This window comes from Furipterus horrens, unplaced genomic scaffold (genome assembly GCF_987537825.1).
Source record: "Furipterus horrens unplaced genomic scaffold, mFurHor1.1.pri manual_scaffold_3, whole genome shotgun sequence".
In the NCBI taxonomy this organism is placed as follows: domain Eukaryota; kingdom Metazoa; phylum Chordata; class Mammalia; order Chiroptera; family Furipteridae; genus Furipterus; species Furipterus horrens.
In genome coordinates this window covers 83677124-83691853 of record NW_028327173.1, presented here as the reverse complement: position 1 = coordinate 83691853, position 14730 = coordinate 83677124, and the positions used below count along the sequence as shown (strand labels likewise).

General features: G+C 42.4%; 1 protein-coding gene across 5 annotated transcripts in view; it reads left to right on the top strand.

Annotated features, from left to right (window-relative positions):
• Window positions 1-14730, top strand: part of PHACTR1 (phosphatase and actin regulator 1) — a 551412-nt gene that overhangs the window by 432774 nt on the left and 103908 nt on the right. For all 5 annotated transcript variants that reach the window (XM_090269807.1, XM_090269809.1, XM_090269811.1 and 2 more), the window contains one exon: window positions 5314-5394. In XM_090269807.1, the coding sequence (XP_090125933.1) occupies window positions 5314-5394 (81 nt within the window). The remainder of the gene's footprint in view (window positions 1-5313; window positions 5395-14730) is intronic.

The window sequence follows — 14730 nt, the reverse complement described above, 5'->3', positions numbered from 1 at the left end:
AACGTTTACACCGGAGTATTTCCTTGTGTGGTCGGTCACTCAGTTTTTAGACTGCCTTGTGCTTTAATAACTGAATAACATTAGAGGGAGAGATACGTATATTTTATTACATATTTTCTTATTTTAAAATAAGTCCCTATCGATTTTATTTTTTATTTATATGAAAATATTACCCATTTGCATACTTTTTGTCACAAGTCTAAAAAGACAATTTCTCAGTTTTCTTTTTTAAAAAGAGATGGATGGCTCTGGCCAGATGGCTTAGTTTGTTGACACGTCGTCCCATGCACCAAAAAGGTTGCGGGGTCCATCCTGGGTCAGGGCATATACCTAGGTTGCTGGTTCCATCCCCTTTGGGGTACTTGCAGGAGGCAACTGACAATTGTTTCTCTCTCACATTGATATTTCTCTCCCCAACCTTCCTCTCTCTCTAAAGTCAATAAACATATCCTAAGGCGAGGATTAAAAAAGAGAGAGGAAGATAGATGGCTTTGTTCTTTTAACTTCCAGTGACCACCTCTCAAGACCAAACACTCCGCAGTGAATTGGCTTCCTATCACGTTCAGTTCTCATTTATCAGATGTATTCCTGCTGTCTTTAGAGCACATACAGTATACATTCACGTTCTCTCTTCCCCGGTGCATTGTTGCACTTCTTCTGACTTCCTTAACTTTTCGTAATTTCTCCTTTGTTTTATTAAATTTTTAAAAAACTTTTTCATTACCCTTGACAGTAGTTTCAGGTGCACAACATAATGATTAGATGTTTATATAACTTACAAAGTGATCATCTCCATAAGTCCAGTACCCACCTGACACCATACATAGTTATTACAATATTACTGACTGTATTCCCTATGCCGTGTTGTGATTGTTTTCATAACTGGCAATTTGCACTTCTTAATCCCTCCCCCTTTTTTACTCAGCCACCCAAACCCTCCCATCTGGCAATCAGCAATTTGTCCTCTGTATCTGTGAGTTTGTTTCTGCTTTGTTTGTTTATCTTGTTTTTTAGATTCCACACATAAGTCAAATCATATAGTATTTTTCTTTCTCTGACTGGCTTATTTCACTTAGCATATTACTGTCTGGGTCCATCTATGTTGTCACAAATGGCAAGATCTCATTCTTTTGTACGGCAGAGCGATATTCCAGCCTATATATGTACCATATCTCCTTTACGCATTTGTCTATTGATGGACTCAGGTTGCTTCCATATCTTGGCTTTATTTTTCTTTTTGCCTTTGTTCTACCCCAAATCAAAATTGTTGGAGAAGGAAGATTGGACCTAGCCTTGGATAGTGAAAAGAAAGTCGTTATCTTTCTTCCCCACATTAAATCCTCTTCCCACTGTGTTCATGGCTCAATAGCAGATCAGGTCAAATGATTTGAGTTGTCCTTCTTCACCAAACAACCCACTTTATTTCACTGCCTGGAGTGGTCGTGAGTTGGTCCTTGGCCCCAGGTAAACCTTGCTCTTGCTTTGGAAGGGCTGCTAAAAGTAAGAGAGGCATCATGCATACCTTGTTAAAAAGAGATAGTGAATAAAGAATGCCTTAGAAGAAAAAAGCTCCTAAAACTAATGTGTTATTATGTCATTTTACCATGATATTGAGCCCCAAGTAAACTAATAACAAAATAATTGCCTTCCATTTTTAGAGCTTTATATCCATTATACCCATCTTTACAGCAGTGTGGTACCGTGGGATAAAAAACAGGAATCTACGTTCTCTTTCTGCTCTTCCACTTGCTGCTGTGTGGCTCTGAGCAGGTTAATTTTGCTGGGCATCAGGTACTTAATCTGTAAGATGGGGTTGATGATACGTCACAGGATTGTGGTGAGGATCAAGTTAAATTATATGACATTCCACCCTTCTTGAGATGGTCTGTGTCTCCCCTGTGGGCGCAGGGTTCTGTACCAGGAAATGGACAAAGCCAGAGACTACCTGAGCCATCTCTTCCCAGAATGTCAATCAAACTTAGAAATGTGTGGTAGTGGGTGGGGGGATATTTTCTTATTTAAATAAGAGCAGATACTATATGTTAGTTCCCCTTAGGTCTTAAGGATAAACTCAGTGCATTAAAGACATGGAGTGCTTGGCTTGGGACAGGCGACTTCAGTCACACCCTTGGAGCATCAGTCCTTTACCATTAGGAGTTTTTCCATGGAAAAGTTTGGTACATAAGAGAGTCTAGCATAGTCAGTACCACACAGCCCAGTCTCATTTAACTGCCCATCCTTGTGTTCTGAAGTAGCCGACTGCATTTCCCTTGCACATACTTGATGTATATCCTCTTAGGCCTGGATAACACTGAGCTAAGCTCTGCATCATCCCTCCAGACCTCATCTTACTCTGTGTCCCCTGCGGTAGTAATTGACGCCATCGTCCATTCAGCTATGCAAGTCAGGAACCAAAGGAGTTGTCCTTGACCCCTCTCTCTTCCCTTCACATCCCACATCTAATCCTTAACTCCAAGGCGTGGCAGCAGTGCCACCTTCATGTGTCTTGAATGAATTCTTCACCAGCATCTTAGTCTCAGCTGCCAGCATCTTCTGCCTAGACTGCTGCAGTCACCTACACAGCTGGCCTGCTTCCAAGCCATTCTCCACACTAAAGTGGACGTTGATCTTCCAAGTACTCAACTCTTATCACCTGTTCCCATTGCCCTTAGAATAGCATGGTCCATGAGGCCCTGCATGACCCAGCCCCTCTGCCCCTCTGGGCACATCTTGAATCATTCCCCACCTGGTGCTGGTGGCTGCAGTTACATCAGCTTGCTTTTTTTTTTTTGTCCCTGGCACCATGATTTCTCAATCAGGAGCCATCGCCCAACTCGCTATGTCTGGAGTGTTTCCTCAAGCTCATACCGGCCTGTCCTTTGCGGAGATAATGCATCTTCATCTTTCAAACGCAGCTCAGAGGCCTCTTCCTCAGGGAAGCGTTTTCTAACACCCCCATAGGGGAGGTTATTCATCGTATGTTCTGGTGGAAACATGTCGCTTTCTTTTAAGAGGCCTCACGTCGATTTGTAATCACATATTAGGTAATGTCATTTTATGACTGAATTAAATGTTAGTCTGTAAACTCTCTGTGGGATAAAAAACAGGCATCGACATCTCTTTCTGCCATGCACCCTCACCTCCAGCACCTAGCAGAGTACCTGACCATGCGCAGCTGGCCCCTTGTCTTCGAATGAGTGCAGTGAAACAGTCGAGGTCCTGATGGCTGAGCGGCTGGCCTGAGACTGTCTGTGTTCTGCTGATACTTGTGATCTCAGGCCTCCAAGCCAGGGTTTTGCCCGTCTTGCTGCAGGTGCTTTGTTTAGCACTGTGGATCCAGTCCATCTGCTTTACTCTCTGGTTTTGAAAAGCCCCTTGGAGACCTCATTTTGTTTAAGGGAAATCCGGTCAGTGTATGTGGTTCACTGAAGGATGGCAAAGCATGTCTTTATGTGTGCTTTTTGGGTGGCTTTATGTTACCCAGAAAATCTGGTAACAAATTTCTTGCTTAAAACTCCATGTCCCCTTGGCTGTCCAGTCTTTTCCCATTGTGCTGTTAAGCAAATTGTTTTTAAATCAGACACCACTTTCTAACCTAACTGTATGTAGCTCTCTCTCTCCCTTCTCTGGTTGCTCCTCCTTTGCCTAAAGAACATCTTCGTGCTTTTCTGCCACCATGTATCGTGTCATTTGGCATGGGGCCGTAAAACTCCTTCATCCCCCCAAACAGCGCTCCAGTGGTCCAGTACCCACTGGTGATGCTTGTTCTTTTATGCAACCCTCCTCCTTCCCTCTCCTCTGCGGGTGTGTATTATATGTATCTGTTTTATTATTATGTTCTCAGTAAGCTTTATGTGAGTACAGCCTAACCTAACATTTCTTTTTCTGTCTCATACACCTTAATTTATTATAATTTAAGTCCCAAAATATGTAATCATTGATTTTCAGTCTCGATATGACTGAGAATAACCCAGAGAGCTTTTTATTACAATATAGATGTCCAGGTCCCACCCTGGACCTATTAAGTCAGAGTAGCTTCGGACTTAGTGTTTTCCCAGACTGGCAAAGTAACTTGACCAAGGTCACACAGCTAGTGGGTAACTGAGTTAGAATCACAGTCCCTGTTTCCTTGCTTGCTTTCTAATTCTTATTGCCATTCTTTGGACTAAATTATACTAGGTTATTGTGTGTGTGTGTGTGTGTGTGTGTGTGTGAGAGAGAGAGAGAGAGAGAGAGAGAGAGAGAGAGAGAGAGAGATTAATCTGTATTTGAATTTGTCTGCATTAAATAATTTCCTTATTTTATAACTGGCTTTCCCCCCTGAATAACTGTGCATTGAAAGGATATGGAGATTTTCAAACTGACAAAAGCAGCCAAAATAACCTCTCTCCTCCTGCACTCAATATTCACCCAGAAACTGCAATGTCAGCTGCTGGAACAGTTTCTTTCTTACGTGGGCGCTGCTCATCCCCCTGCTCCCACCTTGAGCCACAGGCCTGCTCTTTTGTGCGGCCCCTCATTTCTCTATTCCTGCACTCTGTTTCCACTTGAACTGCCCTCCATCATGCCCACTGATTTGAAAGGAAATGCTCCCTTTTCCCTCCTCCAGCTCCCACCTGCCAGAGCTTTTGGCTCAGGTGAGTGGTGGGTCCCAGTGGAGGTACATTTGATAACTGTACAGCCCATTCCTCACTGGCGTGGCTGCTCCAAATTGGAACAAAGAAAGGACATCAGTGGCAGGCTGTCCCCTGGAGGGCGCCCAAGACCCCTCGGTCTCTCCATCCAGAGAGCTCTTTAGAAGATATTTACTTAACTTCTTTGTATTCACTGGGGAACAAAAAAATCTTCACTGAGACATGAGCTACATTAACGAGATCTTTAAGGAATCCCATCTGTGAAAAAAATACCACAATCAGGAAAACAGGCTATGATGCAGTGGTTTAACTGAGGTCAGAGGTCATGTTTCTGGTTTGAATCCTGGTTCCTCTTCTCAGTGAGCTTGGGACTGACAGGTTGCTGAACTTCTCTTTGCTACAGTCTCCTCAGCCATAAATCAGGGTGAAATAAAATGAAATAATAATGCCTACTCCATAGGTAATTTGAAGATTTTTTTGAAGATTAAATGAAATATCTGATTAAAGTGTTTATCATAGTATCATAAAAATGTTAGCTGATGTCATTAACTTATATCAGTAAAGTAGAATTTACAGAAGCTTTCCCATATATTACATTTCAATATACTGAAATATGATTACTTTAAAAATATTTTGTTACCTATTCACAACTGCTTCTCTGTTTATATTTTTCTTGTAGCCCTGGAAAGAAAAATATCAATGAGGCAAAGCAGAGAAGAGCTGATAAAACGAGGAGTCTTGAAGGAAATTTATGACAAAGGTAAGGGGACTGGTCTACCCTTCACAGGCCAGAAAGCTGTGCATGCAATCTGTGTGCGTAATTCTCAGAGTGGGATACAGTTTTCTGCATCACTTTATCTGGGTTTGAAGCTTTAAAAGTCCAGACTGTTCTGGAGAGAAAAGAGAATGTAGCAGACAGCGATAAAGCTATCAATATTATATGACGGGAGTGCACGAAGCCTGTTGTTCTCAGCATTGGAATCAAACCACAGGACGCTAAGAAAAGTGATGTGGCTGCAGCAGTGATGCAGGTACTGGTGTGAGCCCGCTGCTCTTCGAATACCCGCAGCGGGGTGAATGTAATTGCTTAGCCTGTTTCAGCCCCCGGGGTTCCCAAAACAAATGTCAAAAATCCATAAGCATCTAGAATTTCCCTAACAGACTTTTTTTTTTTGTCCATTCATTTCCCCACAATAGGAGAACTCAAAGTGGATTAAATTGTAAAATATAATTATACATATATGCTTTTTCAAATGCTAATAGTTACAGTGATTAAAATGTTCTGTGAATGTGTCCACAAGTGTTTGCCAATGGATACTGTCTCTCTTTGGCTTATTGAATTACTGCCTCTAAATCAAATGTATGGAGTGGTTTACACAGTATAATAAGTATTCTTTACCCCTTTTTTCTAAGAACTTTGCTATTTTGAATTGTACTCTGTCCTCTCTCCAAGGGCCAACACTTTGCTTAAAGCTTTAAGTGAAATGACAGGCTGTTGATTCCAATCTTGTAATTGTTTCACATATTCTCATTTGGGGCTGGTGTTATTTGGTGAGCCAGGTTATTAAATCACATATTCTTCTTTAAAATCCATCCTGATAATAAAGTGATCCTGTAATTCTGGTGCCGCAGTCAGTTTACTATGTTTCTGTAGGTGTTCCGCATGCCCCATTTATGCTCTAAAACACAAAGGCAGGTTGTGTTTCTACCTGCAGGCTTCTCTCTGACTCCACCTCTTTCCAGTGAGTCAGTCCTTAGTCCTGTGGTACATTTCACACATCCATTCCCATACGGGGCTTCCCAGTGGCACTGTTCAAGTATTTTCTCTTAGCACAAATTGCTGCTCTAATATGGGGCAAGCAGGAAGAGGCACCACCCTGGCCTTGCCCTAGAGGCAAAGGGTCTGGGGGTAGGATGTGAAGTTGTACTATTTCAAACTACATTCTGTAATTATCAGCACCTCCTGGGCCAAGGAATCCCTATGGTGAGTCAGTTTATTCTACTTCTGAGTAAGGCCACACCAAAGAACAATTTCTCTTAATGGATTAAGCTTTCCAGGGAAGAAGAATTCATACTTTTGTCACTTTTCTCCCATGTCTTTCTTTCTGTAAAACCACCTAAATCCTTCCTCATAGCTACCTTAAATCTTAATTCTTCATTCCAAACTCCTTTGTATTCACTTCCCAGGAGAGATGGAAGGTGTCTAAGTACAGGTATAATATTATATAATAAGCAACCAGTAAGTAATACTGTCACAGTTAAAGCCTGTTCAGATCCAGTTAAATGATCCCTTCCCCTCCCTTTTATATTTCTCACTGTAACAGTTCAAGAGCTTTCTAAAGTAGAGAATATATTTTACTATAGCATTTATTCTTTCCATTATACGTAACGCCTGGGCTGTGGTGAGCATTGCCTAAGTAACATCCTGACTTAACCAGAGAAGTCATAGACTGTGAGAGAACAAAAGCCTCATTTTATAGAGAAAGAAACAGGAGACCTAGAGGCTACGGTGGGAGCTGTGTCCTGTCCACAGCTCTTTCATGGCGGACGCGCCAGAACTGGCGGTGGAAGAAAGGACCACATCAGCCCTCACCTGTCACCACACTTTGTTTTATTTTTTTCTTCGCACTTATCACTGTCTGCTCTTTCTGTCTGCTTGTTGGCTGCCTTTCCTCACGAGCACACAAACTCCAGTAGAACATGGACCCTGTAGGCTTATTGCCAGATCCCCAAGCCACAAATAATGCTTGAGCAAGATAAAATATTTACTGTTTGGATGAGGGGAAGAAGAGAAGAAGAAAGGGAATAAATTAGAAGTCCATTGCCCATAGTACATGTAGAAGTTTGTTGCTATAGGTCTTTGCTATTTGCTATAGGTTTTTCTGATAAAAGCATCCATTTTGTATCACTGTGGGTATTAATCACAGGACCTTATATTACATTATATCTGCAGTTAGGAACATGGGCTATGGAATCAGATTGCTTGGATTCAATTCCAGTCTTACTACTGACTAGCTGTGCAACTTTAGCCAAGTTGCTTAACTTCTCTGTGCTTCCATTTCTTTATCTGAAAGTATGGATATATTTTGAAATGAGGATTACATGTGATAACACATGTGTGTTAGTTTGCTAGGGCTGCCATCACAAAATAACACAGACTGGGTGGCTTAAGCATCATAAATCCATTTCCTCACAGTTCTGGAGGCTGGAAGTCCAAGATCAAAGTGCCAGCAAGATTGGTTTCTGGGGAGGCCCCTCCCCTTGGCTTACAGATGGTCACTTCTCGCTGTGTCCTTACCTGGCCTTTTCTCTGTGCAGACACACTACTGGTTTCTCTCTCTCTTCTTACAAGAACATAAGTCCTGTTGGATCTGGGTGCACCCATATGACTTCATTTAACCTTAATTACCCCCTTTTAAAGGCCCTTTCTCCATATACAGTCACCTTGGGGATCTGGGTTTCAAATATGATTTTTGGGTGGGGGTGTGACACCATTCAGTCCGAAATTGTCAACATACCATTATCAGTAGTAGTCTCATCATCATCATCATCGTCATCATTTATATTTTTTAAAAGCCTTTGCATGCCTTACTCTAGGCCAGTCGGCCCAGGAATTAGGAAGGGACGTCATAGTTCCCTTTTATCTGAGGTGCAAAGATCTATAACTCCCGCACTATGGTCTCACCAGTGTCGGTGGCCAAGGAGAACCCAGTGCCCTGAGGCCTGATTTAATGTCCTTCTCGTGCCTCCCCCAGCTCCTCTCAGTCTCCAAACGGGTTGTTTCCCCGCCATTCATTCTTCCCTCTCTGCAATGTTGCTCACCTCGCTGTGTCTGGGCTTCTGGTCGGTATAACAAACAAAATTACTGCCACAACTTGAGTGAACAGCAAGTGGCCAAAAGGCTTTAATTGTTTTTTAAGCTGTTCATTTCAAAGATAAATTTCATAGATTTGGAGCAGTCATTCCATATTGCCTGGCTGGTAATTCCTCACTTTGCACCACCTCCTGTGTGAGCAAACATCACCTGGCAGCAAAATAGTGTCCACTAGAGAAGTCTGGTCCCCCACAGCTGCCCACTGACTTATAATTCCTGTGCCAGTCCCTCGACCCAGGGCAACTGGCAAGGGCCGGCCTGTCTATGCTGCAGTCATACTGTTTTGTGCATGATATTGCTGACATGGTGGAAAGCAGTTTATCTTTGGTAGATAAGCTTTTCTCTTCCAACTTCTTTATGTTATGATTTTGCTTGATAATTATGTTATGATTGTACTTGATAATACCCCACTCATTCAAGGAAAGTATGAAAATAAACTAGTGATTTGAAGTTTGTACCTTTTGGGGCAGGAGGGTAAACTCAGAGTTACTGAAATTTTATTCTGCTAGAGATCCTCAAAATTCTTCATCTTTTTCTTAGCAGGTTAAAATCCTAACCTGGGCAATAAAATTCAGATCAGGCAAAATGAGAACTTGGGTTGAAGAGTGAGTGTTATACCAAAGGAGTAACACAGGAATTCTTCACTTAATACAATATGTTAGAAGTGAGAAGCATAAGCTACTCAGTGGCTTGTGTTATTTTTATTAGCTTGTATATAAAATCACATGAATTTAGAGTCCAAAAGGAGCTTCAATGTTTAAAACTCAGAGAAAGTTATTTTATCTTTGGATGTATTGAGGCCATGAAGAATGCAGCCAACTTTGAAAACTACATAAGAAGAAGTTTTAAAATTATGTTCATTGTGATGTGCATGGAACATAAAGTTATAACCTTTTTCTCCAATTTTCTAAGTTTTTCACAATATGGATATAACAGTATGGTGAAGAACACAATGTAAACATTAAGATGAACCAAATCATTGATTTGATTTTAAGCTTCAACCACTCTATTGTTGTTTCCATGTAAGTTGTTCTTTATTTCAATTAGTGTATCCTTCATTTCTGACTGGATCTTTTTTGTGCTGTTGAGGTCCTCACTAAGTTCCTTGAGCATCCTTATAACCAATGTTTTGAACTCTGCATCTGATAGATTGCTCATTTCCATTTTTTTTATTTCTTTTCTGGAGTTTTGATCCATTCATTCATTTGCACCAGGTTTTTTGTTTTTTGTTTTGTCTCCTCATTTTGGCAGCCTCCCTGTGTTTGTTTCTATTTATTGGGTAGAGCTGCTTTGACTCCGTGTCTTGGTAGTGTGGCCTAATGTAGTAGGTGTCCTGTAGGGTCCAGTGGCACAGCCTCCCCTATCACCCAGGCTGGGTACTTGAAGTGCACCCTTCGTGAGTACACCTTCCTCTTGTAGTTGAGCTTTGGTCACTGTTGGCAGGTCAATAGGAGGGATTTAGCCAGGCCTTTCAGCTGCCATGACTGGCTGTGACCAGTGACCACCAACTTCTGCCCTCCGTGGAGGATCAGTTGCGTGAGGGCAGGGTGATGGTGCTCCGATGTGGTCTGTAGCTATCCCCTGGGTGCACAGGCTCTGGGGTTTCCCCAGGTGGTGAAGGCCAAAGTGTCCCAACCTGTGTTTTGCCCAGGACCACCCTCCCTGAGTGATAAAGCAATCTGCGGATGGTTACTGCTTGTGCTGGGCTTGGAGATTCCCAGATGAAGCCAAGCTGTGAACCTAGGCTGGTTGCTGCTAGATCCAGGCCTGGGGTGACTTAGCAAGCGGTATGGGGCTAGGGGCTCACTGAGGCTGGCTGTTGCTTATCTCATAGGATTTAGGAAGTTTTAAAGCATGAGCCAAGACCACCCAGTCATAGGAAAAGTCACAGTTAACAGTTTGGGTGGGCTTGTAAGTTTGGTGGGATGGAGTCTCTGGGGATCTCCAGCGTGGGGCAAACAGTGTCAGCCAGGTTGATGGAGTCTCACCTACAGCACCCACCTGCGGGTTCTGTGGCTCTGTCAGGGGAGGGCTCAGATAGGGACAGTGGCCTTTACCCACATTTCCGTCTGAAAGAAAAATGTCCCACAGCTCCTGCCTTGATGCCAAACACTTAGTTTCTCTCTATATACCACGAGTACTTTTCAAGCTGCTACCCCAGTGCTGGAGCTCAGAGGGAGTGAATATGAGTAAGTCTGTGTGTGGTTTCTCTAAAAGGAACTGCTTGGGACTCCAGAAGTCTCTTCCACTGACTCAATCCCTGCTGGTTTTTGCAGCCAGAATTTATGGGGATTTATCTTCTTGGTACTGGAACCCTGGGCTGGGTGGCCTTGTGGGCCTGGGACTCTTCATTTCTGAGATAACCCTCCCGAATATTTATCCACTTCACATGGGTGTGGGACCAGCCCATTCCGTGTCTTTGCCCTTCTACCCATCTGGATGGATATGGTTTCTTTAATTTCGTAGTTGCCAGACTCTCATTCAACTTGTTTTCTGATGGTTCTGAATGATGGCTGTTCTATACTTTAGTTGTAATTTTGATGTGTTGTGTGAGAAAGTGAGCCATGTTTACCTATGCTGCCATCTTGACGAGAAGCATCTGTAGAAGTTTATATTTGGACAGAGACCTAAATGAAAGATCAGTAGCTGAAACAGGTGCATTAGTCCTACCACTACTTCAAAAACAAGTTGCAGCCTAATCCATGGGCTCTTAAGTTCTTTAAATTAACTCAGTGTCTTTTTAAAATTAAAACCACTGTATTGCATTTGCCTCTCTTTTCATTCTTGTAAATCAGACCACATCACCTTCTGCTCAGAGTCTGCAGTGGCTCCACCTTTCAGAGAAAGTCCAACTTCCTGTGACAACCTATGAAACCCTCCACGATTGGCCACTCCAACCCTGAAGCTGCTCCAACTCCTTGGCTGTACTTCCTGGTAACTTTCTCTCTGTGACACCTCTCTGGCCCTGCTTTCCAGCCCTGAGGTTGGCATCGGCCACTCCTTCTTCCCAGAATCCTCCCCACCCCAGATCACATTCCACATGGTTCAATTTGTTTTCAAGTCTTTGCTCAGATGTCACCTTCTCATGAAGCTTACCCTGGGACCACTAGATTTTAAATTGCCACCCCCCCAAATCCTTAGTCCTCTGTCCCTGCTCTACTGTTTTCTGTTTTTTTCTATCTTACTACCTTCAAACATGCTCTATAAATTATTTATTTTAGTAATCTTTTCTCATCTGTCTCTCCTTACTGAAATGTAAGTTCTACCAGGCAGGGCAGGATCTTCCTCTGATTTGTTCACTGATGTAGTTCAAGTGTCTATGACAACGTCTGGGATGTAGTGCCCAGGAAACATTTGTTGGAAGAACAACAAACGCAAGCCTGAGGCTCTCTCTGCATACTCACATGACTTGGTTTATCTGCCTGTGCTGGCAAAATTGAGAACACTAGGAACTCTGATCCCCCTTGTTTACACAGTTTTATGGTTTATGAAACTTTATTGTCAGTTATTTAAATAGACAATATTATATTATGTGTTTATTTATGTTTATGGATTCTAAATACTCTACTTTCAAGTAGTGGCTTTAGTCATATGGAGAAAAATATCCTGAAAACGGTATACTCTTTGGCCATTAGTAAACTAGTGATGATATTTCTTGGACTTAGAAAGGATCTCAAGAGCTCACGTGGCCTAGTACTGTGATTTTTTTTTTCCAATGCAGAGATGAAGTAGATGAAGCCCAGCAAGGTTATTGACTTGCCTGAGGTTACAGAGCTAGTGAGTGTGGACTCTGAAACCCCCTGCTAAGACTTCATGTTTTCATATGGTATTTATAGGAATCCAGACGAACTTTGTAACATATTGCCTATTGGTAGTCAGAGGGTCTTAATAAATATTGCTATTAGTGGTTATTGCAAATCATCTCTACAAATAAATGTAAGGGTGCACTTAAAAAATATTAAGGATAACAAAGGTGATTATACTATATTTTCCCCACTAGATTTTCCTATGAAACTTCAATTCTGTTGCAATGCCACTCACATCATATAGCATGGGTATGTTTAATGCCCATGAAAATATATGAGGCAGGAGACCATTTCTCTGTCGTGGACTGAGGTGACACCACCATGCACGCTACACATGTCCACACCCTGTGCGGGAGCACGGGGCCGGAATGTTTGGCCCTCGCAGTGATGTACGTGAGGCCGTAGCGGCTCACCTAGTCGTTGCCACTGCGGTCCAGCAAGACCTCGGGGAAGAGATAATCCTGCAGGAGGGGAAGTGGATCGGGGCACAGAAGAGCAGAACTGATTGTGTGCCAGTGAGCAGCTTCACTTTTCACTGTGTGCTGGGAATCAGAGATAACATTTCACAGCAAATAATAAAGTGCAGCGAGGTGTCCTTTTTTTCCCTTAATCGAGTTGGGGCAACGTTTTAGGAAGTGTTATTTTTTAATTACAAACACAAACAGAAGCTCCCTGAGATGGACAACTCTGTTATGCAGAAGCTGCATTTTCCCCTCCTGGGATTCAAGAGAAAAGAGCCTGGTATTTAAATTAAAAGAATGTCATTTTTAAAAATATTAAAATAAAAATCCTATGTATCAGAAGAGACAATGTAGTAGGCTTGAGCCGTCTGAAATCCCATCCTTTAACTGGTATCTTAGGTACACCAATTTTAAAAAGTCCTAGAAGTTTATGGGAAATGCTTTTCACAACCTGTACCAGGCAGTTATTTTGTCACATTTTTAGCTGTTTCTGATGTCTCACCTAGAAATGGCATCTTCTGAAAGCTGTGATTTTGAGTAACTGTGTGAAAATAAAAAGAACATTTACTTCCAGCATCAGTGACATATAATCATATGTGTGACACCTCAGCACCTGATCACAACAAATTGTCCCTAGTAGGGTAGCTGCAAAGTGATTTAAACAATAAAAAGAAATGGTGATCAAAATTCTCATAAGCAACACAGTTCTTTCAAAAAAATCACTATCCTCAGGCCAAAAAATATTAATGAAATTATAATTATAGCAATGAGCAAGCACTTCCCAGTAAATTTTTTCACCTCTTGCTTATTTGTTGAATAGCACCTTTCCGGTCACCAGGAATACCAGAAGGGACAACCAGGCTCCGCTGGCTTACCGAATTTATAATCCTGAGTACAGGTTCAGGCAATTATGATAGGGAAGGTACAGGATGTTCACTGGCACATGGAAGCATCGCCCACCCATGCTGGGGACCTAGGGAAGGTATCCTGGAAGGAATGGTGTCTTAGAGGAATCCTGAAATAGAAGGATTATTGTACAGAATTCTTGCTGTAGGGGGGTGTTATATGTGGAAGGAGTAACACCTATGGAGGGAGTAACACATGTGGAAGTACCAGGTTGGGGATAAGTGAAAAAGAGAGAGACTGAGTGTGCCCAGCATGTCCAGAAGGTGAAAGGGAGTCGAGGTAGATCATACAAGCAGGAAAACTCTATTGGGTGTTTATTCTTTATCCTTAGAGCAGTGAGGAGCTTTGGAAGAGTTTCTACATGATCCAATTTGCAGCATCATCACTCTGCCTATGGGGAGAAGGTCTTGGAGGGAGACCAAGATATGAGTCAGGGAGATGAGTTAGCAGACTGTTTCTGGGATTCAGATGACGTGATGGTAGGTAGCTGGAAGGACGATAGTAAGGGTGTGGGGGGTGGAGAATTATGGAAGATGGAGTCAAGAGGGCCCTGTGACTGCTTAGACGGGGAGTGACCAGAGGGCTTAGGCATGCTGAGACAGACATAGGTTCCTGGCTTGGGCATACAGGGGACATTCACTGAGCTGGAACCCAAGAGCACTGAGCTTAGGGCACAAAATATCGTGATGGTCTGGCCACATGAACTTTGAGGTATCCAAATGTCTAAGCAAAACACTAAGTATACAGATTTGAAGCTCAGGGGAGCTCTAGGTTGGAGATACAGGTTTGAAACTGTTGGTATGTAAATGATCATGAAGTCTTATAAATTATTGACATTTCTTGAGGATGTAGCATGAGAAAATAAGTGGACCTGATCGTAAACCCCACAAAACCCTAGCACTGAACTGGGGGTTTCTTAGAAAAATTGTCTAGGAGTAAGAAGAACCCTCAAACACTGAAAAGTGGCCCCAAAATTAGGAAGTAAACCAGAAATGTATAGAATTATGGAAACCAAGACAAGGGACTGTGGTTCAGTGAGCTGGGGGGAG